This window comes from Anolis carolinensis, chromosome 2 (assembly GCF_035594765.1).
Source record: "Anolis carolinensis isolate JA03-04 chromosome 2, rAnoCar3.1.pri, whole genome shotgun sequence".
Classification (NCBI taxonomy): Eukaryota; Metazoa; Chordata; class Lepidosauria; order Squamata; family Dactyloidae; genus Anolis; species Anolis carolinensis.
Window position 1 is genome coordinate 218388440 of NC_085842.1, and position 24920 is coordinate 218413359.

General features: G+C 40.6%; 2 protein-coding genes and 1 non-coding gene across 5 annotated transcripts in view; all 3 read left to right on the forward strand.

Moving 5' to 3' along the window:
• The first annotated feature begins 899 nt into the window (after positions 1-899).
• Positions 900-961, forward strand: LOC134297241 (U7 small nuclear RNA). The gene has a single exon (XR_010003970.1). It is a non-coding gene; the product is annotated as a U7 small nuclear RNA (small nuclear RNA).
• Positions 917-8869, forward strand: c2h12orf57 (chromosome 2 C12orf57 homolog). 2 transcript variants are annotated; one of them, XM_016997231.2, is made up of 3 exons: positions 917-1067; positions 5954-6130; positions 8521-8869. In XM_016997231.2, the coding sequence occupies exons 2-3, from the start codon at positions 6007-6009 to the stop codon at positions 8667-8669; spliced, it is 273 nt and encodes a 90-aa protein (XP_016852720.1). In that variant the 5' UTR covers positions 917-1067; positions 5954-6006; the 3' UTR covers positions 8670-8869. The 2 variants fall into 2 exon arrangements, with proteins under 2 accessions (XP_016852720.1, XP_003227158.1); XM_003227110.4 differs by lacking the exon at positions 917-1067 and adding an exon at positions 3011-3168.
• A 4896-nt stretch (positions 8870-13765) lies between these two features.
• The window catches only part of ptpn6 (protein tyrosine phosphatase non-receptor type 6), a 47390-nt gene continuing 36235 nt past the window's right edge, over positions 13766-24920 (forward strand). For both annotated transcript variants that reach the window (XM_062971789.1, XM_062971790.1), the window contains exons 1-2: positions 13766-13929; positions 16147-16227. In XM_062971789.1, coding sequence (XP_062827859.1) covers positions 16214-16227 — 14 coding nt within the window. In that variant the 5' untranslated portion in view covers positions 13766-13929; positions 16147-16213. The remainder of the gene's footprint in view (positions 13930-16146; positions 16228-24920) is intronic.

Sequence of the window (24920 nt, forward strand, 5' to 3'; positions counted from 1 at the left end):
AGGTAAAAAGACATCACATGCAGACATGCTGGCATGATCAGAGATGTCTACGGATAACAGACTCCTCGGCATGGAAAAATGGAAAAAGAGCACCTCCCCATGGCCGGAGTTGAGCATCGCCTTCAGATGCTGGAGATGGAATATGTATTGTATGTTGTCGTTCACTGTATAAAAGGCATTGAATGTTAGCCTTATATATATATAATGTAATCCGCTCTGAGTCCCTCCAGAGAGATAAAACAGGATATAAATAAAGTGTATTATTATTACCCTCTGCCACCAGTGACCGCCTAAAGTGATGAAGTTGGAAAGGACTTATTTATCCTGTCAGAAGCGAATTGAGAATACAGTTATAACGTAAAGGACTTGAAGGCACTCAGCAACAGTGTGAAGCGTCCCTTTGAACATGCTTTGACATGTCTACTTTTTCCTCTGAGGCTCCACCTTCTGTTTAAATCTGGCCCCGAGAGTAAATGTATAGTGGGCCAGAGACAACTGGATCAACCTGGGCAGGCCTCATCCAAATTGCGGCTTGGGCCTCCAACTCCCAGAATTCCTGGCCGTTGAACAAGCCGGCTAGGGCTTCTGGGAGTTGGAGGCGGGATTCTGAGCCCGCCTCCTTTTGCCTGCCCCTCCTACAGGGAGGCTTCACCGGTGGGGCGTGGTCTCCAGCCCTTCCGACCAATGGAAACCAACTATTTAGCATATAGGAGTTGCGGCGTCCTAGGGAAGAATTTAAAGTAATAGGAGCAACATTTTCCGGAAAAAAGTAAATGTTTTGAGGAGGCTGCTATTAAGGCCTCGCAATAAACGGTTGAAGATGTAAAATAATGTTTGCTCACCATGACTTGATTCGTCTTCTCTTTTCAGTGGGTGTAATGCTTCGGGTTCTTTTCGCTCAGTGATTTCAGCTCTTTTAGTATTTGTCCAGTAGGCTTTCTGCAGTTAGCGGAGAGCCACCTAGCGATCAGTTAAATAACAGATATATGGATGGGACTTGTGTAAATTTTGGGCTGTATGGCCATGCTCTGGGAGCATTTTCTACTGAATTTTTACCCGCAGCTATGGTAAGAGGTTTATTATTATTTTTATATTTATATTATTTTTATATTTATATTATTATATTATTATGACACAGCAAACAAGATAGATATGCTGGGTTCCGTATCGCAAGTCGAACACCTCCCAAGTGTCTAGAACTGTGTGATGTGTTTTCGGATGATGCGTGCTGATCCCAGTAGGGTGGCCTTTTGTAGTTGGCAGATCGTGATTTTGGCAATGTTTATTGTTTCCAAATGCCGGCTGAGATCTTTTGGCACAGCACTCAGTGTGCCCATCACCACCGGGACCACCTGCACTGGTTTCTGCCAGAGTCTTTGAAGTTCAATCTTTAGATCCTGATAACAGCTGAGTTTTTCCTGTTGTTTTTCGTCAATGTGACTGTCACCTGGGATGGCGGCATCAATGATCCAAACCTTTTTCTTTTCCACAACTGTGATGTCTGGTGTGTTGTGTTCCAGAACTTTGTCAGTCTGGATTCGGAAGTCCCACAGTATCTTTGCGTGTTCATTTCCCACAACCTTTGCAGGTTTGTGATCCCACCAGTTCTTTACTGCAGGAAGGTGGTACTTGAGGCATAAGTTCCAATGAATCATTTGAGCCACATAGTTGTGCCTCTGTTTGTAGTCTGTCTGTGCGATTTTCTTACAGCAGCTGAGGATATGATCAATGGTTTCGTCAGTTTCCTTGCACAGTCTGCATTTTGGGTCATCAGCTGATTTTCAATCTTGGCCTTAATTGCATTTGTCCTGATGGCTTGCTCCTGGGCTGCAAGGATCAGGTCTTCTGTCTCCTTCTTCAGGGTCCCATTCGTGAGCCATAGCCAGGTCTTCTCCTTATCAGCTTTTCCTTCAATTTTGTCAAGGAACTTTCCATGCAATGTTTTTTTGTGCTAGCTGTCAGCTCTAGTTTGTAGTGCGGTTTTCTTGTACTGGTTTTTTGTCTGCTGTGCTTTGAGGAGTTTCTGATTTTTGACCTCAATCAAAGCAGGTTCTTCACTTTGCTTTACATATTCTGCCAGGGCATGTTCTTCTTCTTTGACTGCTTGTTTTACTTGCAAGAGTCCTCTTCCCCCTGATCTTCTAGGCAGATATAGCCGGTCAACATCACTGTGGGGGTCCAGTGAATGATGAATGGTCATGAGTTTTCTTGTTTTTCTGTCCAAATTATTATTATTATTATATTATTTGAGAACACAGAAATGCTTGACCACTCCAACAACTATCATGTCAGACTACACAAAGAACCCATTGAAATCCACAAGCATGTGGACAACTTCAACAGAAAGGAGGAAACCATGAAAATGAACAAAATCTGGCTACCAGTATTAAAAAAACTCTAAAATCAGAACAGTAAATAAGAAGCAACACTCTGAAAACAGAAGAGTTCCTGGGGCAGCTAATGATTCTGAAGAAAGGATGCCCCCAGGCAGGAAAAACCAGGAGATGAACCTTTCCAATGCTAATTAACGTGATTAACTGCAACATTCACACTGGCTTCCAACTGACAAAGAGTTCTTCTCACACCCTGGACTTTCCACAGATATATATTAACCTTCCTTGCTTAGTTTCTCCATACCTCACAACCTCTGAGGATGCCTGCCATAGAGGTGAGCGAAACGTCAGGAGAGAATACTTCTGGAACATGGCCATACAGCCCGGAAAACATACAACAACCCGGTTGTGGGGTTGTTGGAAACTATGCAAGTGGGGTTTATATATCTGTGGAAGGTCCAGGGTGGGAGAAAGCTCTTTTGTCTGTTGGAGGCAAGTGTCAATGGTGCAATTGGCCACCTTGGTTAGCATTGAATAGCCTTGCAGCTTCAAAGGTTGGCTGCTTCCTGCTACAAATGTATGATGATTGATATGAGTCATTACGATTCTATACTGCACTTCAATTGCATATGAGTCTACACTGACTATTTAATGCCGTTTGAGACCCTGGTGGGTGGTAGGAGGGGAGAGGGCAGGGTTGCCTCCTGACGTGGCTGGCCTTCCGTCACTTCCGGTTCTGGCTCTGGCTCCGTCTCCTCCCTCGCGATGTCGAGCCTCCAGCGCCCCTCGGCCCCGTCGCCGCAGCCGGTCTCCCTCAGCGCGGAGCAGGCCAAAGGTGGGTGTCCCTGCGCCGCCCTCCCCTCCCCCCACTGAGTCTGTGCGCCGTTGGCATGGAAACCATTTCCCTGGAGCAGGGCGTAGCCACGTGACAGGCTCGCCCCGCCCCTGTGTGAGCGCCACACAAGGAAGGCTTCAGAAAGCCTGTTTCCAAGGCTCTAGGTAGGGAGGCAACTAGCAGCGACCCGGATGTTGAGAGGCCCCGCCCCCAAATGGCTTTAGAATTGGATTGCTGTATGTTTCCTCACAAACAAGTCATGGCAGACAAACCTTATCTCTTCTGGGTTGCTGTGAGTTTACCGGGCTGAATGGCCATGTTCCAGAAGCATTCTCTCCTGACGTTTCGCCCACATCTATGGCTGGCCTCCTCAGAGGTTGTGAGGGCTGTTGGAAGCTAGGCAAGGGAGATTTATATGTCTGTGGAAGGTCCAGGGTGGGAGAAAGAACTGCCTGAGGCAAGTGTGAATGTTTCAATTGGCCAGCATGATTTGCATTGCAGCTTCAAAGCCTGGCTGCTTCCTGCCTGGGGGAATCCTTTGTTGGGAGGTGTTAGCCGGCCCTGATTGTTCCCAGTCTGGAATTCCCCTGTCTTCTGAGTGTTGCTCTTTATTTACTGTCCCAATTTTAGAGTTTTTTTAAAATACTGGTAGCCAAATTTTGTTCATTCTCATGGTTTCCTTTCTGTTGAAATTGGCCACATGCTTGTGGATTTCAGTGGCTTCTCTGTGTAGCCTGACATCGTAGTAAACAAGTACCTGGACCACCTCAGCAGCATCCACCCAGACATCCAGTTCACCATGGAAAAAGAAGATGAAGGGAAACTGCCTTTTCTAGATGTCCTAGTCATCCGCAAACCTAATCAACAATTGGGCCACAACGTTTACAGAAAACCTCCACACTCGTGGGTGCTTACATAAAAACTCCAACCATCATCCAAGTAAATAAAGAAGCACAATCAAAGCCCTGGCAGACTGTGCAAAAGGAATCTGAACCCCACCTCCTCCAAGGTGAACTGAACCACCTAAACTGGGCTCCACAGGCTAATAGATACGCCACCATGGACATCAGAAGAGCTGTAAGGCCAAGAACAAGCCATGAGAGTAAAGACAAAAGATCCACCCAGATGAAAAGTGTTCTTACCATACATCAAGGGAAACACTGACCGCATAGGGAAGCTGATGAAGAAACACAACCTACAAACTATCCACAGACCCACCAAGAAAATCCAATAAATGCTATATTCAGCAAAGGACAAAAGGGATCCTCTCACCTCTGCGGGAGTCTACTGTACACCATGCAGCTGTGGACAAGTCTACATAGGGACCACCAAATGCAGCATTGCCCAGACACGAATCAAGGAACATGAAAGGCACTGCAGACTCACTCAACCAAAGAAATCAGCCGTAGCAGAGCACTTGATGAATCCACCTGGGCACAGCATATTATTTGAGAACACAGAAATGCTGGACCCCTCTCACAACCACCATGTCAGACTACACAAAGAAGCTATTGAAATCCACAAGCATGTGGACAATTTCAACAGAAAGAAGGAAACCATGAAAATGAACAAAATCTGTCTACCTTAAAAAAACCTCTAAGATCAGAACAGTAAAGAAAGAACAACATTCAGAAAACAGGGGAATTCCAGACATGAATCAATTAGGGCTGGCTAACACCTCCCAACAAAGGATTCCTCCAGGCCAGAAGCAGCCAGACCTTGAAGCTGAAAGGCTATTCAGTGCTAATCTAGGTGGCCAATTGAAACATTCACTTCTGCCTCAAAAGACAAGAGTTCTTTCTCCCACCCTGGACATTATTCCACAGATATATAAACCCCACTTGACTAGTTTCCAACAGATCTCACAACCACTGAGGATACCTGCCATAAAAGCAGGCAAAATGTCAGAAAAGAATGCTTCTGGAACATGGCCATACAGCCCGGAAAACTCACAGCAACACACCAACAGATCCTCCTGAAAAAATGAGAAGCCCCTGTGACTACCTAGCGGAGAGGTGGATTGTTTTAGGACCATTCTGTTTTAGGCTGAAGTCCGCATCAACATGAGTGCACCTTTGTGTCAAAGCATGATTATTTTCCAAGGGTAGAGTCTTGCCCCGACATATATAATAACCTGACCATCATTATGGTCCATAAGTGACTGCGCAGGCCTCTTCTGGATCCATGTGGACATTCATTTCCAGATGGAAGATGGTCCTGACAAAGGTTGGCATGACGTGCCTTTCTCTTGGCACATTTCTCCCTTTTGCCCTCTGTGCCTTTTCAAAATCCACATCTGACCTCCAGTTAGATGCTCGAGGGCCAGGGCTTTCCAATTCTCTGTGTTAAATCCACATTTTTAAATATTAGCTTTAAGCCCATCTTTAAATCTCTTTTCCTCCCCGCCAACAATCCATTTTCCATTCTTGAGCTGAGTGTGAGAGAATTGGCCGTCTGCAAGGATATTGCCCAGGGGACACCCGGATATTTTACCATCCTGTGGGAGGCTTCTTTCATGTCCCTGCATGGGAAGCTGGAGCTGACAGACAGGAGCTCACTCCGTTCCCTGGATTCAAACCGCCGACCTTTCTGTTTGCAGTCCTGCCAGCATAAGGGTTTAACCCATTGCACCACTGGGGGCAAATATGATATCTGACAATCACTTGTCCCGTTTGTCTTCCTGGTATTAGGAGCAGGTGGCCTTTACCTCTTTCATGTGTTCAACTTGGCAGGTTGGGGGGTTCTTGTGGGAACAGATTCATGACCTTTCTACTCTCTTCCTTAGTCATTCTGGCTGAAGTCATCAAAGCATTTGGTTCACCAGAAAATGCCCAGCGCATGGAGGAAGCAAGGGACAATGCCTGCAACGACATGGGCAAGATGCTGCAGTTCTTGCTGCCTGTGGCCACCCAGATCCAACAAGATGTGATCAAAGCCTACGGTTTCAGCAATGATGGGGAAGGTAGGTTCAAAGTGCTGAGATATTTGGAACCCAAATGATACTAAAAGTCAACATGGGTTCCTCATTAACAAGTCATGGCAGACAGACCTTATCTCTTTTGGGTTGCTGTGAGTTTACCGGGCTGTATGGCCATGTTCCAGAAGCAACAACAGCAACTCTTTATTGATTAGTCAGTTTTGACCATATCAAAACATGTAAAACATACAAAACGTACACCCTTTCCCATACATACAGTAAAATCATGTAAAACAGTAAAAACATGTAAAAACAAGGCATCCTGGCCTACTAGTCTACCAACCCACTCCTTGGTAGTAGTGCAAGTACAGAATAAAAATGTCGAGTTGCTCAAATCTAGCCTGGGTAAAAAGTTTTCTAATATATAGTGGGAGTGTAAAAAAGAGGTAGGTTTCCATGCCCACGTTGCATTTAAATTTAGCCAGGTATGGAGTGGCTCTAGCTTGTGCTATGATCATAAGGTCATTTTGTGCCGCAGTGTCAAGGGCTCTTTGGTAAACAATTGAGCACACTTTAGCTCCAAAATTTATTAGCTCGAGAGGGGAAAAACCTAACTTACTGACAGTGTGGCTGAGTCTGCTTAGCCATGATGACCATTCTTTGTGGTTTTCTTGCTCTAATAGGCATATGGCTGGGAGTCTATGTGGTTGCATTTGTCTTATTTTGTACCACCAGTTGATCTGCCTCTTCATAATTACTGTGGAAATTGGAGGTACTCCTATCTCTGCTCTCACTGCAGCTGACAGGGATGATCTCTCCACACCTAAGCCAATTTTTAAGTGGCGAAGTTGGAATCTTTCTACCAATGCCAGATCTTGATCCCCCCATATTTCAGCTCCATACAAAGCAATAGGGAACACCATAGCCTTAAGAACCTTCAGGAAGGGACGCAAAGATCTCGGGTAATTGATGTTCCAGAAGCATTTTATGGGAGGTGTTATTATATGGGAGGTGTTAGGTGGTCCTGATTGTTTCATGTCTGGAATTCTCCTGTTGTCTGAGTGTTCTTTATTTACTGTCCTGATTTTAGAATTTTTTAAATCATGGTAGCCAGATTTTGTTCATTTTCATTGTTTTCTTTCTGTTAAAATTGTCCACATGCTTGTGGATTTCAGTGGCTTCTCTGTGTAGTCTACAGGGAATGCTGTGAATGTAGCATATTTCAATTTCAGTAAGGCCTTTGATAAAGTCCCCCATTATATTCTCACAAAGAAGTTACCATAATAGAATGTGGGTAAGACAATACTACTGTTGGGTGGATTTGTAATGGGTTAACTAGCTGAACCCAAAGAGTGCTCAGTAATGGATTCTCATCCTGGAGAGAAGTGACTAGTGGCATGCCTCAGGGGTCTGTCCTGGACCCAGCAGTATTCCACATCTTTATTTATTTACTTTATTTATATCCTGCCTTTCTCCCCGTGAGGACTTAATGGTCACAATTTAAAACAAAAAGCAAATACAATAAAAAAACAATAAAATAATACTGTGTGGATTTAGGTTAAATAATTCATCAATGACTTGGGTGATGGAATAGAAGACATGGTTATCAAATCAGCAATTGACCCCAGTTTGGGAAAGATAGCTAATACCCAGAGTACAGGATCAGAAGCAAAAAGGACCTTAACAGATTAGAGAGGTGAGTCAAGGCTAAAATAATGCATTTTAACAGGGAGAAATGTAGACCAATATAATGAAATGAACAGATACAGGATGAGGGACACCTCACTTGAGGGGACATGATAGTCATGTTTAAATATTTGAAAGGATGTGACATTAAGGAGGGGAAAAACTTGGTCTCTGCTGCTGCTCCAGAGACTAGGGCATGGAGCAATGGATTCAAGTTGTAAGAAAAGAGATTCCAGCTAAACATTAGTAAGAACTTCCTGAATGTAAGGGCTGTTCAGCAATAGAATAAGCAGCCTTGGAGTGTGGTGGAGTCTCTTTCTATAGAACAGTGGTTCTCAACCTGTGGGTCCCCAGGTATTTTGGCCTACAATTCCCAGAAATCCCAGCGAGTTTACAAGCTGTTAGGAATTCTGGGAGTAGAAGGCCAAAACATCTGGGGACCTACAGGTTGAGAACCACTGCTCCTAGAGGGTTTTAAGCAGAGGCTGGATGGCCATCTGTCAGAAGTGCTTTGATTGTGCTTTCCCTGCATGGCAGAATGGGGTTGGACTAGATCTTTAGGGGCTCTTCCAGCTCTAGGAGTCTCTGATGTCCTAGCTGATGGCCAATGGAAGATGTCCCTCCTTTCAGGTAAGCTGAAGGAGACTTTCCTTCCTTGTACATCATGCAGTCTGAGAATTGGAAGGAAAACAGCAACGTCATGGTGAAGTAAGTTTTTTTCATGCTATTTACCTTTCTTTCTTTTCTAGGAGTCCTAAAGTTTGCCCGCTTGATAAAATCTTATGAGACCCAGGACCCTGAGATTGCAAGCATGTCTGGAAAGCTAAAATCTATGTTCCTGCCTCCGATGACATTGCCTCCACATGGGGCCGGGACTGGAGGGGTTGCAGCATCATGAAACTGGCAGCCTCGTCTGTGTTTCCCTGTTATTCTCCTTGCCTCAGTGTTAGTTAACTGGATTTTGAGACGTCCTTTCCTTGAAGTGGCATCATGATTGTCACATTCATGTACAGTCTTCCTTCAGTGTTGTGTATTAATTCTTCCTTGCATTATTCTTGTGAGTAAAAACTTTGTAAATATCTCACAACAATTCTATAACAGTGAGCCTTTTGAGCTAGTCATTTTCAACGTCATGGTGATAAACCACAACCGATGAACATGAAATACAACAGCCCCAGGGTTACCAGAGCACACACACTCTGTTTTTTTTTTGCGTGTGAACGCAAAGAATACTGTGATCTTTCCAACAACAATACAAAACTTTATTTTTAGACTGTCCTGTCTCCAAAGGGACTCAGGGCGGGTTTACACACACAAAAAAGGCAAACATTCAAACACACCAAAAATAATACAGGATAATGCACAGTAACAGCAGTAAACTTAAGAATTAAGCATCATAATATACAGTAGAGTCTCGCTTATCCAACATAAATGGGCCAGTAGTATGTTGGATAAGCAAAAATGTTGGATAATAAGGAGGGATTAAGGAAAAGCCTATTACAGCCAATTATGTTATGATTTTACAAATTAAGCACCAAAACATCATGTTTTACAACAAATTGACAGAAAAAGCAGTTCAATACACGGTAACGTTATGTATTAATTACTGTATTTACAAATTTAGCACCAAAACATTGCAATGTATTAGAAACATTGACTACTAAAAGGAAAGGGTCTGAGGCTGTTAGGAATGGTGGGAGTTGAAGTCCAAAACACCTGGAGAGCCCAAGTTTGCCCATGCCTGCCGTGGAGTGTGTTGAAGTTATTTCTCTGGGCATTTTTAAGTATAGACTGGATGACCATCTGCTGGGAGTCCTTTGATTGTGTATTCTGGCATGGCAGAATGGGGTTGGACTGGATAGCCCCTGTGTTCTAACTCTCTTGTTTCCATAATACTGTTTTCAGGCAGGATAATCAGTGTGTCAAGTCCCAAATTCGCTTATGGAAGAATAAAAATAATGAAAACATACCAATAAACTGGATACTTGGGAAGTTTTGTACACATAAGCGAAGACACCCTGATAATTATAGAAAGCTGAACATTAGGTATCAGTCCACCTTATTTGAAAGGGAGAATCCAAAAGGCGTGTCAAAATACTTTCAACGCTATCATTTTGTTATAAATCTGATTACCAGACAAAAGCAGATGCAGAAGAGGAATTTGGCCATTTCTCCTTGGAAACAACATACTAATTATAAGATAAAGTTTTCCCCTAACATTAAGTCTAGTCGGGTCCGACTCTGGGTGCTGGTGCTCATTTCCATTGCTAAGCCGAAGAGCCGGCGTTGTCCGTAGACACCTCCAGAGTCATGTGGCTGGCATGACTGCATGGAGCGCCGTTACCTTCCCGCTGGAGGGGTACTTACTGATCTCACATTTGCATTTTTTCGAATTGCTATGTTAGCAGAAGCTGGGGCAAATAGCGGAAGCTTACCCCGCTCCCCGGATTCAAACCAGCAACCTTTCAGTCAGCAAGTTCTGCTGCTTACTTTGGAAATAATTTTACTTTAAAGTATAGGCAACACTGAAGAGCACACAAAACAATACAAAAAACATTGTTCCTTACAGATCTGAATAATCTCTGGTGGAAATGGATATCGGACATAATGATGATGATGATGACAATCGGAAAAGTTGCAGAATCCACATTGGCAGTCTTGGTATTGGTTCATGGTGAAAGATATGCTTTGGTACTTCAATCACAATCTTAGCATTGCTTTGGGAACCTGAATCTCAGGTTCATAGATCTCTGTTCACTAAATATGTGAAAACACAATACACCATGACAGTAATAGAGGCAAGCCTAACCTTGCAGAACAAGCTGAGCTGCATCTGAGAACAAATGCTGCATCACAGAAGTGTAATTGCCTCTTTGCATACTTAAATCAGCGATCAAGGGAAAATGTTTTTTAAAAACATCTTAGAACACTTATCTAGGCTTACAATCTGCATGTGATAAGATGGACATTGTTCCCAGATACACATTTTCTAAGCATATTTTCAGTTATATGAAGTTTGACCAACAGTGAGTAAAAACGAGCATCCATCTATTGGCCTTTTCCCCAACAGCATAAGTGTTGGTTTTTGCAGAGTCTAAAAAATGAATTAATGCATCATTGCTAAAAGATGGGACTTCATTATAAAGAGCAATAAATATTCTTGATAATGTAGACGGAACATCTATAAGAACATTTCTGAGTTTCTGTTACGATATCACTTTTTGGTGTTTCCTTTTGGTCCCCAGTTTCTGGGAAGCCAAGTTCTACTTGCAACAGATAGCAGGACTGGTCATTATAAGCAGTAAAATGCAAAGGCTGCAAGTATTCAAATCAGGAACTCGTGGATGCCCTTTTTCTTGCTATTTAACTATAAATGATACATGCTGAAGCAACAGGCTTTGTCATTAATTACTGAGTAGGTACTAATTTTGTCCTAAGTCATGTCTAATGCTCATGACCCATAGTTAAACTGATATCTATGGCTGAAGAGCTTATTCGTTTATTCACCTGGCTTGCTTCCAATTTTTTATTATTATTATTATTATTATTATTATTATTATTATTATTATGTTTGTTTGTTTGTTGTCAGTCTGTGCGATTTTCTTACTTCTTCTTACTATTATTATTGACACAACGACATAGTACTGCACAGTAAACAAGATAGATATGCTGGATTTCGTATCACAAAATCACAAGTCGAACACTTCCCAAGTGTCTAGCTGTGTGATGTATTTTCGGATGATGCGCGCAGATCCCAGTAGGGTGGCCTTTTGCAGTTGGCAGATCGTAATTTTGTCAATGTCTATTGTTTCCAAATGCCGGCTGAGATCTTTTGGCACGGCACCCAATGTGCCCATCACCACTGGGACCACCTGCACTGGTTTCTGCCAGAGTCTTTGAAGTTCAATCTTGAGGTCCTGAGTTTTTCCTGTTGTTTTTCGTCAATGTGACTATCACCTGGTATGGCAACATCAATGATCCAAACCTTTTTCTTTTCCACAACTGTAAGGTCTGGTGTGTTGTGTTCCAGAACTTTGTCAGTCTGGATTCGGAAGTCCCACAGTATCTTTGCATGTTCATTTTCCACGACCTTTGCAGGTTTGTGATCCCACCAATTCTTTACTGCTGGGAGGTGGTACTTGAGGCATAAGTTCCAATGAATCATTTGGGCCACATAGTTGTGCCTCTGTTTGTTGTCAGTCTGTGCGATTTTCTTACTTCTTCTTCTTCTTATTATTATTGACACAATGACATAGTATGACACAGCAAACAAGATATATATGCTGGATTTCGTATTACAAAATCACAAGTCGAACACTTCCCTAGTGTTTAGGACTGTGTGATGTATTTTTGGATGATGTATAGCAGCAACCAAGGCAGTGACATCTCCAGCCCATCCCCTGTTCAGATATCAGCTAGCACGCCAATGGTTTAAATCAATAAATAGTTTTCTAAGATCTACAGAGATACTTGCAGGAACACCTCAGGAAGCAAGAGTCCAAAAGTGGCAGGCTAAAACATGGAACCTCAAGCCATGGCTGAAATGGAATGAGAGACTCCCCTCTGGGCACACAGGAAACTGGGCAACTTGGAAGGCGCTGAACAGACTGAGCTCTGGCATCACGAGATGCAGAGCCAACTTTAAGAAATGGGGCCACAAAGTGTAGTCCATGACATGCGAGTGTGGAAAAAAGCGGTCTGTGCCCAGCCACATGCACAATGGAGGACCTTCTTATACCAGAAGCATTCCAAGTGACCGCTACTGGTCAAAGGACATGTAGTATGCATATAATGCCAAGTTTTTTAAACTTGTGTTTTTAAATACATGACAACTGTAGCCTTGGTTTGCTTCTGACACGATAAATAAATATGCAGGCAACAAAAGTGCAGCATTTTTGCACATACCTGCAATGCCTGTAATTTCTTAATAGCCCCACCGTTTAGTCCTGATGCTCGCAGGCATATTTTATGAATGTTATTTTACTGTTATTGTTTTAATTATATATGCTGTCATCGTATTATTTTATCTGTTGATTGGACTTGGTCCCCATATGAAATGCTCTGAGACCACTTGGGGAAATGGAAGCGGATTATAAATAAAGTTTTATTATTATTACTAGCTGTGCCCGGCCACGCGTTGCTGTGGCAAAGTATGGTGGTATGGGAAATAAAGTATTGAGGAATTGGTGGTAGTTAAGGTAAAGGTTAAAGGTTTTCCCCTGACATTAAGTCCATCATAAATGGGTTATATAGCTGTGTGGAAGGGCCTTGAGTCTACACTGCCATATAATCCAGTTAAAATCAGATAATCTGTATTTTATAGGCAGTGTGGAAGAGGTCTAAGTGAGGCCTAACTCTGCCTGTCCCCTGGGCTGAGTGGGTTGCTCGGAGACCAAGTGAGCGGAGCTTAGCCTTTTAACTGGCAGCAATGGGATAAAAACAATAATTCCTCTTCCTCTAATTAGGACTTTATTTTTCTTTTCCTTTTGTTGTATGAACGTAGAGGCATAAATGAGGGGTTGTGCTGCCAAGTTTAGTGTTTCTGGGATGTGTAGTTTTGTTGTTTTGTCTTAGGTCGAAATTTCATTACCCTTTTATATAGATAATCTTCTCTCTACAATGGCACTGGAGTCTCATGGGCATATTCACCTTTCTAGATGAAACAAGACTATATTTATACAGAGCCTGCATGAATTTAGGCCTTAAAATTGTTCTCGTGTTTTAAGAAGTGCTGGGTCCCTACAATGGCAGTCAAGGATCTGTGTCTCCGAAGAAGTGGCAGATTTCATCACCAATGGGCTGCTAAAGTGGGTGCTGCAAGGGGTCCGCAGGGCCAGGTAAGTAAACAGCAAATGTGTTTTTGTTCTCGTGGGTGCATTTCAGTTGCAAACTGAGCACAGATCCACCCAGTGAGAGCCTTGCCGAAGGTGAACGGGGCGGAGAGAACAGGTTGTCCCTCCCCTGGTTACCTGTTTCTCCCTCAGGTTGCGCTTTTCCCTTCCTGATATCACTCCTGTGTGTTCATTAACTAACTAATGCTCAGGGAGACATTTACCAGGGAAAATAATGGAGCTTTGTGTGCAAAGACTAGACATTTGAGCCGGATTTCCATCCACTTCTCCCTGTGTCACTAAGGAAGAACCTTGGAGCCTGAGCAGGTAAATTTTCAACTATGAGCCTTTCCTGTTTAAAAGCAACATGCGTGCCCCCGATGAAATGTTTTATTGCATTAGGCCTCATGCCTTTTGATCATGATATTAATAACTAACACAAGAATTAATATTATATTCAAGTTTTCCTCCAGCACCTATCCGCGTAAAAACATAGTTGTTAACTTTTTAGTTTCGTATATCTGGGGATGATGTGGCACTATACAAAGAAAGATATCCTCCGGCTCGGTTTGTATTTCCACATTCCTGGAAATAAGTGCCATCAGGGGCAATGGATTTAACCCCTGAGTTAACTTAGACAGGATCACTCCTCAAACGCGATGAGATCCCTCACAGGAGGTATATTTTTACGCTGAAGATACTTTAGGCAACAAAAAAGAAACAGTAAAAAAAGAGAAAGAAATGCAAAGTTACCAGCTCATTTGTTAGTACAGTAGAGTCTCACTTATCCAGGACTCGCTTATCCAAGGTTCTGGATTATCCAATGCATTTTTGTAGTCAATGTTTTCAATATACGTTCAATATACGTTCAATATGTTTTAAAAGGTGCTTTTAGGATGTTTTTAAAGATGTTTTTAAAGATGTTTTTTAAAGATGTTTTTAAGATGTTTTTTAAATTGTTGATTTAGCCAGTTCTTGTAAGCCGCTCTGAGCCCTAGGGGAGTGGCGGCATATAAGTTTGAAAAATAAATAAATAAATAAATAAATATCGTAATATTTTGGTGCCAAATTAGTAAATACAGTAATTACTACATAGCGTTACTGCGTATTGAACTACCTTTTCTGTCAAATTTGTTGTATAACATGAAGTTTTGGTGCTTAATTTGTAAAAATCATAACCTAATTTGATGTTTAATAGGCTTTTCCTTAATCACTCCTTATGATCCAAGATATTCGCTTATCCAAGGTTATGCCAACCCGTTTAGCTTGGATAAGTGAGACTCTACTGTACTTATTTCAATATTCTGAATGAAATCCTGGATAGGAAATCATCAAATCATTTTGGAAAATCTGGAATGTAATCATCTTTGGATGCAGAAAGATACAGCGATGTCTAGAGGTTTTGCAATGGTGAGAAATAGTATAATGTATTGCGACATGAATTGTTTCTAAAAGAAATGCAAATACAGCATTATTGTCATTAATATGGTCAAGGGTTCATATTACTGATCGATGGATCAATGGATCGACCTCTCGATCTATCTAATTTATGTACACACAAACACATACACAATTCAATATGTTCTTATATTCTTGGGACATATGCATAATATTTATTTCATTGTGTTGTTCACAGTAGCTAATAAAATAATTGCATAAACACAGAAGGCAAAATGATAACTGTATATATACAGTAGAGTCTCACTTATCCAAGCCTCGCTTATCCAAGGTTCTGGATTATCCAAGGCATTTTTGTAGTCAATGTTTTCAATATATCGTGAAATTTTGGTGCTAAATTTGTAAATACAGTAATTACAACATAACATTACTGGGTATTGAACTACCTTTTCTGTCAAATTTGTTGTAAATCATGATGTTTTGGTGCTTAATTTGTAAAATCATAACCTAATTTGATGTTTAATAGGCTTTTCCTTAATCCCTCCTTATCATCTAAGATATTCGCTTATCCAAGCTTCTGCCGGCCCGTTTAGCTTGGATAAGTGAGACTCTACTGTAGTTATTGCTCCTTCTACACTGCCATATAATCCTGATAATCAAAACAGATATATTTTTTTTGGTATCAGAAGCAACTTGAGAAACTGCAAGTCGCTTCTGATGTGAGAGAATTGGTAGTCTGCAAGGACGTTGCCCAGGGGATGCCCAGATGTTTGATGTTTTACCATCCTGTGAGAGGCCTCTCTCATGTCCCTACATGGGGAGCTAGAGCTGACAGATGGGAGCTCACGCTGCTCCCATATTCGAACAACGGATCTTTCAGTCAGCAGTCCTGCCGGCACAAGGGTTTAACCCATTGTGCCACTGGGGGCTCTAAATTATCTGCTTTGAACTAGATTATATGAGTTTACACTGCCATATAATCCAGTTCAAAGTAGATAATCTGGACTTTGTACGGCAATGTGGAAGAGGGCTTAAAGTTAATGACATAATATTTTAATATATATATATATTAAAAATATATGCAGGTTCTGCATGTTTTTCGGCATTCTTTGATCATTTCCCTTATCTGGTTTTGTTTCTCCCCAGGACTGCATGCTGTGGAATCCCACTTTTTCAGCTTTCCTTAGTGGGATCCCCGGTGTCTGGGGTCCTGATGCCATCCTGCAGGTACGTCTCTCGCAGGCTAGATTTTTCTTATGCCTAGGAGTCTATTTAATAGCAGAAGAGTATCTTTGGAAAGGGAAACAGAAACTGTAAAGAAAACTGAAGCAAAGATTTTGATAGCTGTGTCTATAATGAAGTTTGGAGCACTGGTAGGGAGCCAAGAGTCACCCCAAAATGTTTGGTTTCCAGTCCTTCATTAGCTACAACCAACATGGTTATTGGGTAGGGATGATGGGAACTGTGATTCAGATATACAGTAGAGTCTCACTTATCCAACATAAATGGGCCGGCAGAATGTTGGATAAGCGAATATGTTGGATAATAAAGAGGGATTAAGGAAAAGTATATTAAACATCAAATTAGGTTATGATTTTACAAATTGAGCACCCAAATAGCATGTTAGACAACAAAATTGACAGAACAAGTAGTTCAATACACAGTAATACTATGTAGTAATTACTGTAGTTACAAATTTAGCACCAAAATATCACGATGTATTGAAAACATTGACTACAATAATGCGTTGGATAATCCAGAACGTTGGATAAGCAAATGTTGGATAAGTGAGACTCTACTGTATCTTAAGATGATGCTCCTCCCTCTTTTGCAGGTGATCTCTAAGGCCCCTTCTACACTGCCATATAATACAAAGTACCAAAGCAGATAATCCACATTATCTGCTTTGAACTGAATTATATGAGTCTAGGTAAAGATTTAGTCCCTGACATTAAGTCTAGTTGTGTCCGACTCTGGGGATTGGTGCTCATCTCCATTTCTAAGCTAAAGAGCCGGCATTGTTCATAGACACCTCCAAGGTCATGTGGCTGGCATGACTGCATGGAGCACCGTTATCTTCCTGCCAGAGCAGTACCTATTGATCTACTCACATTTGCATGTTTTCGAACTGCTAGGTTGGCAGAAGCTGGGGCTAACAGCGGGAGCTCACTCCACTTCCCGGATTCGAACCGGTGACCTTTTGGTCCGCAAGTTCAGCAGATCAGTGCTTTAACATGCTGCACCACTGGGGGCTCCCCTATATTATTTATTTATTTACGACATTTATATCCCGCCCTTCTCAGGGCAGTTTATAATAATAATAATAATAATAATAATAATAATAATAATAATAATAATAATAATAATAATAATAATAACAACAACTTTATTTTTATACCCCGCCTCTATCTCCCCAAAGGGGACTCAGGGCGGCTTACATAGGGCCAAGCCCAAATAAAAACAATAGCAATATAAAACACAACAATAGGCAAAAGACATGCACAATTATAAAAATTTAAACATTAGCCAATAAGAAGAAATGACAAGAACTAATAAAAACATGGATTAAAACGGAGAGGTTGTAAAAGTAGACTGGGTAAGGTGCACCATATAAATATTATACAACTATATTGCAATATTATTAGTAATATTGCATGTAATATAAATATACAATTATAATAGTGAATTATAATTATAATTACATTGTATTACATCATAATATTATTATTAATATTACATGTATATACAGTATATTATAATATTAGTATAGTATAATATTATATATTATTATATCATTAAATTGATACAGGAGACATGGTGGAAAGATGAGTCTTCACTGCCATATAATCCAGTTCAAAGCAGATAATCTGGATTTTATGTGGCAGTGTAGAAAAGACCTTAATGTAGCGACGTCTCTGACAGAATTAAAGGGCATATTTGTACTGGCTTGCTAAATACCCATTTCATCATGCCTGTCTTCCCATAAGTTTATTATGTCAGTAAACATATCTTTTGCGGTTGTCATGCTTTCTGTATTTATTTGGCGGTTGATGTTTCAAAGTTAAACAAAAAAAAGTGGGTGGAAGGCTTCTGGCTGTTCCTTAAATGATTAAGGGCTGCTGCAACCTTCCTTCATGGCTCAGGGTTTTTGTCTCTGGACTGATGCAGTTGCTGCATGTGCGAGAAAGGTATTTTATGGCTGATGAAAAACATCAGAGCTACTACTAGTCCGATACAAAATCACAGGACCTTGGCATGCAAAATCTCTCCCAGATCCACATTTTTAAACATTTCGTTCTGCTTGAAATGTTGTGGGCTTTGAGATAGAATGACCACTTTCTGGTGAGAGAAGTGTCACCAGTAGTGTCTTCATTTCCTCCCTTTCTCTTTTGAACGGAAACTAGACAAGTGGAGTTTATATATCTGTGGAAGGCCCTGGGTGGGAAAAAGAACTTGTCTGTTTGAGGCAAGTGTGAATGTTGCAATTGATCACCTTGATTAGCATTTGATGGCCTTGCAGATTCAAAGATTGACTGCTTCCTGCCTGAGGGAATCCTTTGTTGAGAGGTGTTCCAGACATGAAACAATCAGAGCCAGCTAACACCTCCCAATAAAGGATTCCCTCAGACAGGAAGCAGCCAGACTTTGATTCTGCAAGGCCATTAAATGCTAATCAAGGTGATTAATTGCAACATTCACACCTACCTCCAGCAGACAAGAGTTCTTTCTCGCACCCTGGACATTATTCCACAGGTATATAAACTCCACTTGCCTAGTTTCCAACAGACCTCACAACCTCTGAGGATGCTTGCCGTAGATGGGGGTGAAACATCAGGAGAGAATGCTTCTGGAACATGGCCATACAGCCTGGAAAACTCACAGCAACCCAGTGATTCCGGCCCTGAAAGCCTTCGATAACACAAAGTCTGCATCAGTTTACTTATCTTTTCACACCACCAGCCAATGAGGACACATGTTTGGATTTCTGTAATTATTTCTCTTGCGTCAGTCCAACATTGTTCTCGCAAGGAGATGCAGAGAGTTGTGCAGTTGTGCTGCACAACTGAACTTCAGGGATCATGCACAACAATGTCAGATTTTAGAATTGTATCTCGCACATAGTTTACAATTTTGCAACATTTCCTGGGGATCCCACAAATCTTCACTGGTATCACACACACACACACACACACACACACACACACACACACACACACAAACCTTTCTCGTGACTAAACAAGATTTACAAAATATCCTGCAACCCTTATTTAGCTGAAACTCAGGGTGGGTGTTAAAAAGAAACCAATAAATATAGATAATAAAGTAACTTTATTATCCAGTCTGAATTAGTCTTCTGTGTAACTTGAATCTAGAAACCCCCTGTGCTGCAATGAGTTAAACTCTTGTGCTGGCAGACTGCTGACTTGAAGTTTGGGTTGCTGACCTGAAGGTTGCCAGCTTGAATCCAACCCGGGGAGAGCACAGGTGAGCTCCCTCTGTCAGCTCCAGCTCTATGTTGGGACATGAGAGAAGCCTCCCACATCAAATGTCTGGGCATCCCCTGGGCAACATCCTTGCAGACGGCCAATTGTCTCACACCAGAAGCAACTTGCAGTTTCTCAAGTCGCTCCTGCCACGAAAAAAATAACCTAGAATAATTACAGTCTTGAGTTGTAAGGATTATTTGTTTAGAAGAAAGTCTTGTTTTTTTCTGTTTGGTTCCCCAACGTCAAAAATTGCTGACTGAAAGGTTGGTGGTTCAAATCCGGGGAGCGGAGTGAGCTCCCGCTGTTAGCCACAGCTTCTGCCAACCTAGCAGTTCGAATACATGCAAATGTGAGTACATCAATAGGTACCGCTTCTGCGGGAAGGATTTTAATGTTTTAAATGTTTTAATTCTTTGGTTTTAATGTAAATGTTTATTTTAATTGTATGTTGTTTTCATGGCATTGGATTGTTGCCTATGTTTAAAGCCACTCTGAATCCCCTTCGAAGTGAGAAAGGCATGGGATAAATATGATAATTAATTCAATAAATATTATATATTAATTCCTTACAATTACGTGCAGCTGTCTTGTGCTCGTACAATCAGTTGGCTCTGTGATTTTGTCCAAAGCATACAATCATAAACAGACACTATCTCATAAAGCTGCTTTATGAGATTACCTGCATAATTCTTACCTTTTTTTTCATGTCAGGAGTGACTTGAGAAACTGCAAGTCGCTTCTGGTGTGAGAGAATTGGCTTTCTGCAAGGACGTTGCCCAGGGGATGCCTGGATGTTTTGATGTTTTTACCATCCTTGTGGGAAGCTTCTCTCATGTCGCCGCATGGAGCTGGAGCTGACAGAGGGAGCTCATCCACACTCTCCCTGGGTTGGATTTAAACCGACCCAACCTTCAATTCAGCAGTCAACCGGCACAAGGGTTTAACCCATTGCGCTACCAGGAGCTCCTATAATTCTTATTTGAAGGATGGTATAGTTTCAAGATTTTGGCTATAGTGGCCTAAAATGGCAAATAGATGTTCCAGCTAATGAATGTAGAGAGAAGCCTTTATATATAGCTTCAGACCTTCTGTTGCCCTTTTCCTGTTTCTTCTTTTAGTACACGATAGGAAGAGAAGCGAGGTTCTTTCTGGAAATTATACAAATGAGAAGTCTGAATATAGTGGATTTTATTTGCCTAGTACACAAATATTGTTAGCCAGATTTGGTAACCTTGAATGTGGCCGTCTTTTTTTCTGCCTCACATGCAAAAAGGATCCTATCTGAGAGAGGGCATCTTTCTAAACCTCTCTGCGACCTCCTTGTAATTATTTTTGCCTAAGAGAACAATGAGAAGTACTGTACAGTCTCAGATGGCTTGCTTACTTCCATGCCTGAATCATGTTGCTCTTCTTAAAACAAATTTCTTACATCTATGTAGCAAATATAGGGTTCTATTCCTGCATTTCAATAAAAGTAGATTTTTGCCTAAGAGAACAATGAGAAGTACTGTACAGTCTCAGATGGCTTGTTTACTTCCATGCCTGAATCATGTTGCTCTTCTTTAAACAAATTTCTTACATCTATGTAGCAAATATAGGGTTCTATTCCTGCATTTCAATAAAAGTAGAGTCTCGCTTATTCAACATAAACAGGTCAGCAGAATGTTGGATAAGCGAAAATGTTGGATAATGAGGGATTAAGGAGAAGTCTAAGTAAAGGTAAAGGTAAAGGTTTCCTCTGATGATAAGTCCAGTCGTGACCGACTCTGGGGGTTGGTGCTCATCTCCATTTCTAAGCCGAAGAGCCAGTGTTGTCCATAGACACCTCCAAGGTCATGTGGCTGGCATGACTGCATGGAGCACTGTTGCCTTCCCTCTGGAGCGGTACCTATTGATCTACACACATTTGCATGTTTTTGAACAGCTAGGTTGGCAGGAGCTGGGGCTAACAGCGGGCGCTCATTCTGCTCCCGGGATTTGAACTGGCACCTTTCGGTCCGCAAGTTCAGCAGCTCAGTGCTTTAACACACTGGGCCCAAAAAGTCTATTAAACATCAAATTGCATTATGATTTTACAAATTAAGCACCAAAACATCATGTTTTACAACAACTCGACAGAAAAAGCGGTTCAATACATGGTAACGTTAAGTAGTAATTACTGTATTTACGAATTTAGCACCAAAACATTGCAATATATTGAAAACATTGACTACAAAAGCATTGACTACTAAAAGGTAGACTGTGTTGGATAATACAGAACATTGGATAAGTGAAGGTTGGATAAGCGAGACTCTACTGTACTAGTCTCCAAAGAACACGTCTTTTCACTGCCTTGGAAGAGCTCCTTTCACATTCAAAAATTCAACCTGTACCCACTTGTTTTTTTATGGAGAAAGCAGACACTCGTGTTAGAACTGTGTTTTCTCTGTGATCCACCCCAAACCCTCATTAGTAGGTAATTTTTTTTAAAAGGCCTAGATTCTGTTGTTAATCCTAACTACAGTAGAACCATCAAAGCCCCATGATAATAATAATAATAATCATCATCATCATCATCATCATCATCATCTCCACTGCCATATAATATAATATAATTAATATAATATAATATGCTGTATATACTCAAGTATAAGCCGACCCGAATATAAGCCGAGGCACCTAATTTTACCACAAAAAAACCCTGGGAAAACATTGACTCCAGTATAAGCCGAGGGTGGTAAATTTCAGAAATAAAAATAGATACCAATAAAATTACATTAATTGAGGCATCAATAGGTTAAATGTTTTTGAATATTTACATAAAGCTCAAATTTAAGATAAGACTGTCCAACTCTGATCAAATCATTATTCTCATCTTCTTCAATGTAAATGTGCTTATGCATCCTTTTAATAATAATAGAGTCAAATAATACATGTAATAATAATAATAATAATAATAATAATATCAGAATGAAATAATACATATAATAATAATAATAATAATAATAATAATAATGTAAAATAAATGTAATAGTAGCAACAATAATAGAGAAAAATAATAAATGTAATAATACAAATAATAATAGAGAAAAATAATAAATGTACCATATATTCTTGAGTATATGCTGAACCAAATATAAGACAGCCAGGACCCTCACCCGAGTATAAGCCGAGGGGGCCTTATTCAGTCTTTAAAAAAGGGCTGAAAAATTAGGCTTATATTCGAGTATATATAGTAATATACAGTGTTCCCTCACTACTTCGCGGTTCACTTTTCGCGGATTCACTTTTGCAGTTTTTCAATAATTCTAAAAGAATATTATAAATCATAAAAATTACAATTTACAGCCTAAGGAAGGGAGGAAGGAGAAGCCAAAGGGAGAGAAAAGGAGCCCAAGCGGCAATGGGAGGAGAAGGAGGCGATTTATCAACACACGATTGATTGATAAAGATTTAAAATAATGTATAACTGCTAAAATAATGTATAAATATTAAAATATAGTGTCCCTACTTCACAGATTTATTATTTTGGGTGGTCCTGGAATGTAACCCCAGCGATAAGTAGGGGAACACTTGTAATGCAGTTTAGCTGCATTGAACTGCATTACAGGCGCCCTCGAAGTTATGAACAAGATAGGTTCTGTAGGTTTGTTCTTAAGTTGAATTTGTAAGTCGCAACAGGTACATTTTGAAGTATAACTTCAGCCAAAAACACATATAGATTATATTTGGATTGCATAGGGAAGGATTATCACCCCTGTAAATGTTTGTTTTGCTATGTCCCAGTTCAGAAGATTTCAGCTCACTTTCTGTCCCTGTGATCATTGGATTTTGAAAAATGTGGCTTGTTGTGGAAACAACAATTGGAGATAAAGCTTCGGTGATGATCATTCTTCTAGGCGTGAATTTCCCTTCTTAAGGGTACTTTTCTCTCACTTCCTGTTGTCTCACCCCCGTTCCAACTATGAATTGTTTGTAAGTTGAATGGTTGTAACTTGGGCACTGCATGTATATAAATCAAAACTGCCATATAATGCAATTTAATACAACTAAACTGCATTATGAAACTGCATTATATAGCAGTGTAGATGGAGCCTGGGTCAATGGGATTTGCCTTTGTGTTGATTAACCATTCAACCATTGCTTCAATTGATCTACTCTACTTGAAAGTCATCAATAGCAGAGCAATATTAAGACTTTAAAGCAGGGGTCCTCAAACTTTTGAAGCAGAGGGCCGGTCCACAATCCTCAGACTGTTGTGGGGCCAAATTATCATTTGAAAAAAAACACAAATTCCTATGCATAATGCACATGTCTTATTTGTAGTGAAACAACAACAACAATGAAAGAACAATACAATATTTAAAAGTGAAAACAATTTTAACCAACATAAACCTATCAGGATTTCAATGGAAAGTGTGGGCCTGCTACTGACCAATGAAATAGTCAAGTTAATTAGGATTGTTGTTGTTGTGCGACTTCAAGTCATTTCAGACTTTGGCCGAGCCTAAGTCTAAAATTAATTATTTATTTACTGCATTTATTTACTACATTTATATCCCACCCTTCTCACCCTGAAGGGGACTCAGAGCAGCTGTATGTACATACAATATATTATATTATTAGCATAGCACAATATTAGCATTATATAATTCTATATTGAACTATACCACTATACTATTATATGTTATGTAATTTATTTATTTATTTATCTCACCCCGAAGGGGACTCAGGGTGGATCACATTATATTACACATATAGGCAAACATTTAATGCCTTTTAACATAGAACAAAGACAGACAAACATAGGCTCCGAGCAGGCCTCGAACTCATGACCTCCTGGTCAGAGTGATTCATTGCAGTGATTCATTGCAGCTGCTCTCCAGCCTGCGCCACAGCCCAACATATAATTAATATTATTATATGGTATTATTATTAGTATTATATTGTATAACATAATATTATTATCAATATTATATGTATATACAATATATTATTTTATTAAAACTAATACAAAAATATTATATTATAAAACTGAGGGCGGGGGCCAGGTAAATGACCTTGGAGGGCCGCATCTGGCCCCCGGGCCTTAGTTTGGGGACCCCTGCTTTAAAGCAATGGTTCTCAACCTGTGGGTCCCCAGGCGTTTTGGCCAACAACTCCCAGAAATCCCAGCCAATTTACCAGCTGTTAGGATTTCTGGGAATGGAAAGCCAAAACATCTGGGGACCCACAGGTTGAGAACCACTGCTTTAAGGGTTCTTGTGCCTTTCAGAATCCTAATTGCATTATAGTCATATTATTTACTTTCCCTTATTGCCTGGGAGAATAGCTTTGGTGACAAGCCTGCTACTTTCCCTTTGATGTTCATTCTTAATTTTATGGGCCTTCTCTATCACAATTGTTATTCCCAGCGCAGAGGTTGATGAAGAAAATTCTTAGGTTGTTCGCAAC

Coding starts and splice junctions, on each gene's coding strand:
- c2h12orf57 (XM_003227110.4), top strand. CDS start 3,099: ATGTCGAGCCTCCAGCGCCCCTCGGCCCCGTCGCCGCAGCCGGTCTCC. Junction 3,169..5,953: donor CAGCGCGGAGCAGGCCAAAG/GTGGGTGTCCCT, acceptor TCTCTTCCTTAG/TCATTCTGGCTGAAGTCATC. Junction 6,131..8,520: donor TTTCAGCAATGATGGGGAAG/GTAGGTTCAAAG, acceptor TTTCTTTTCTAG/GAGTCCTAAAGTTTGCCCGC.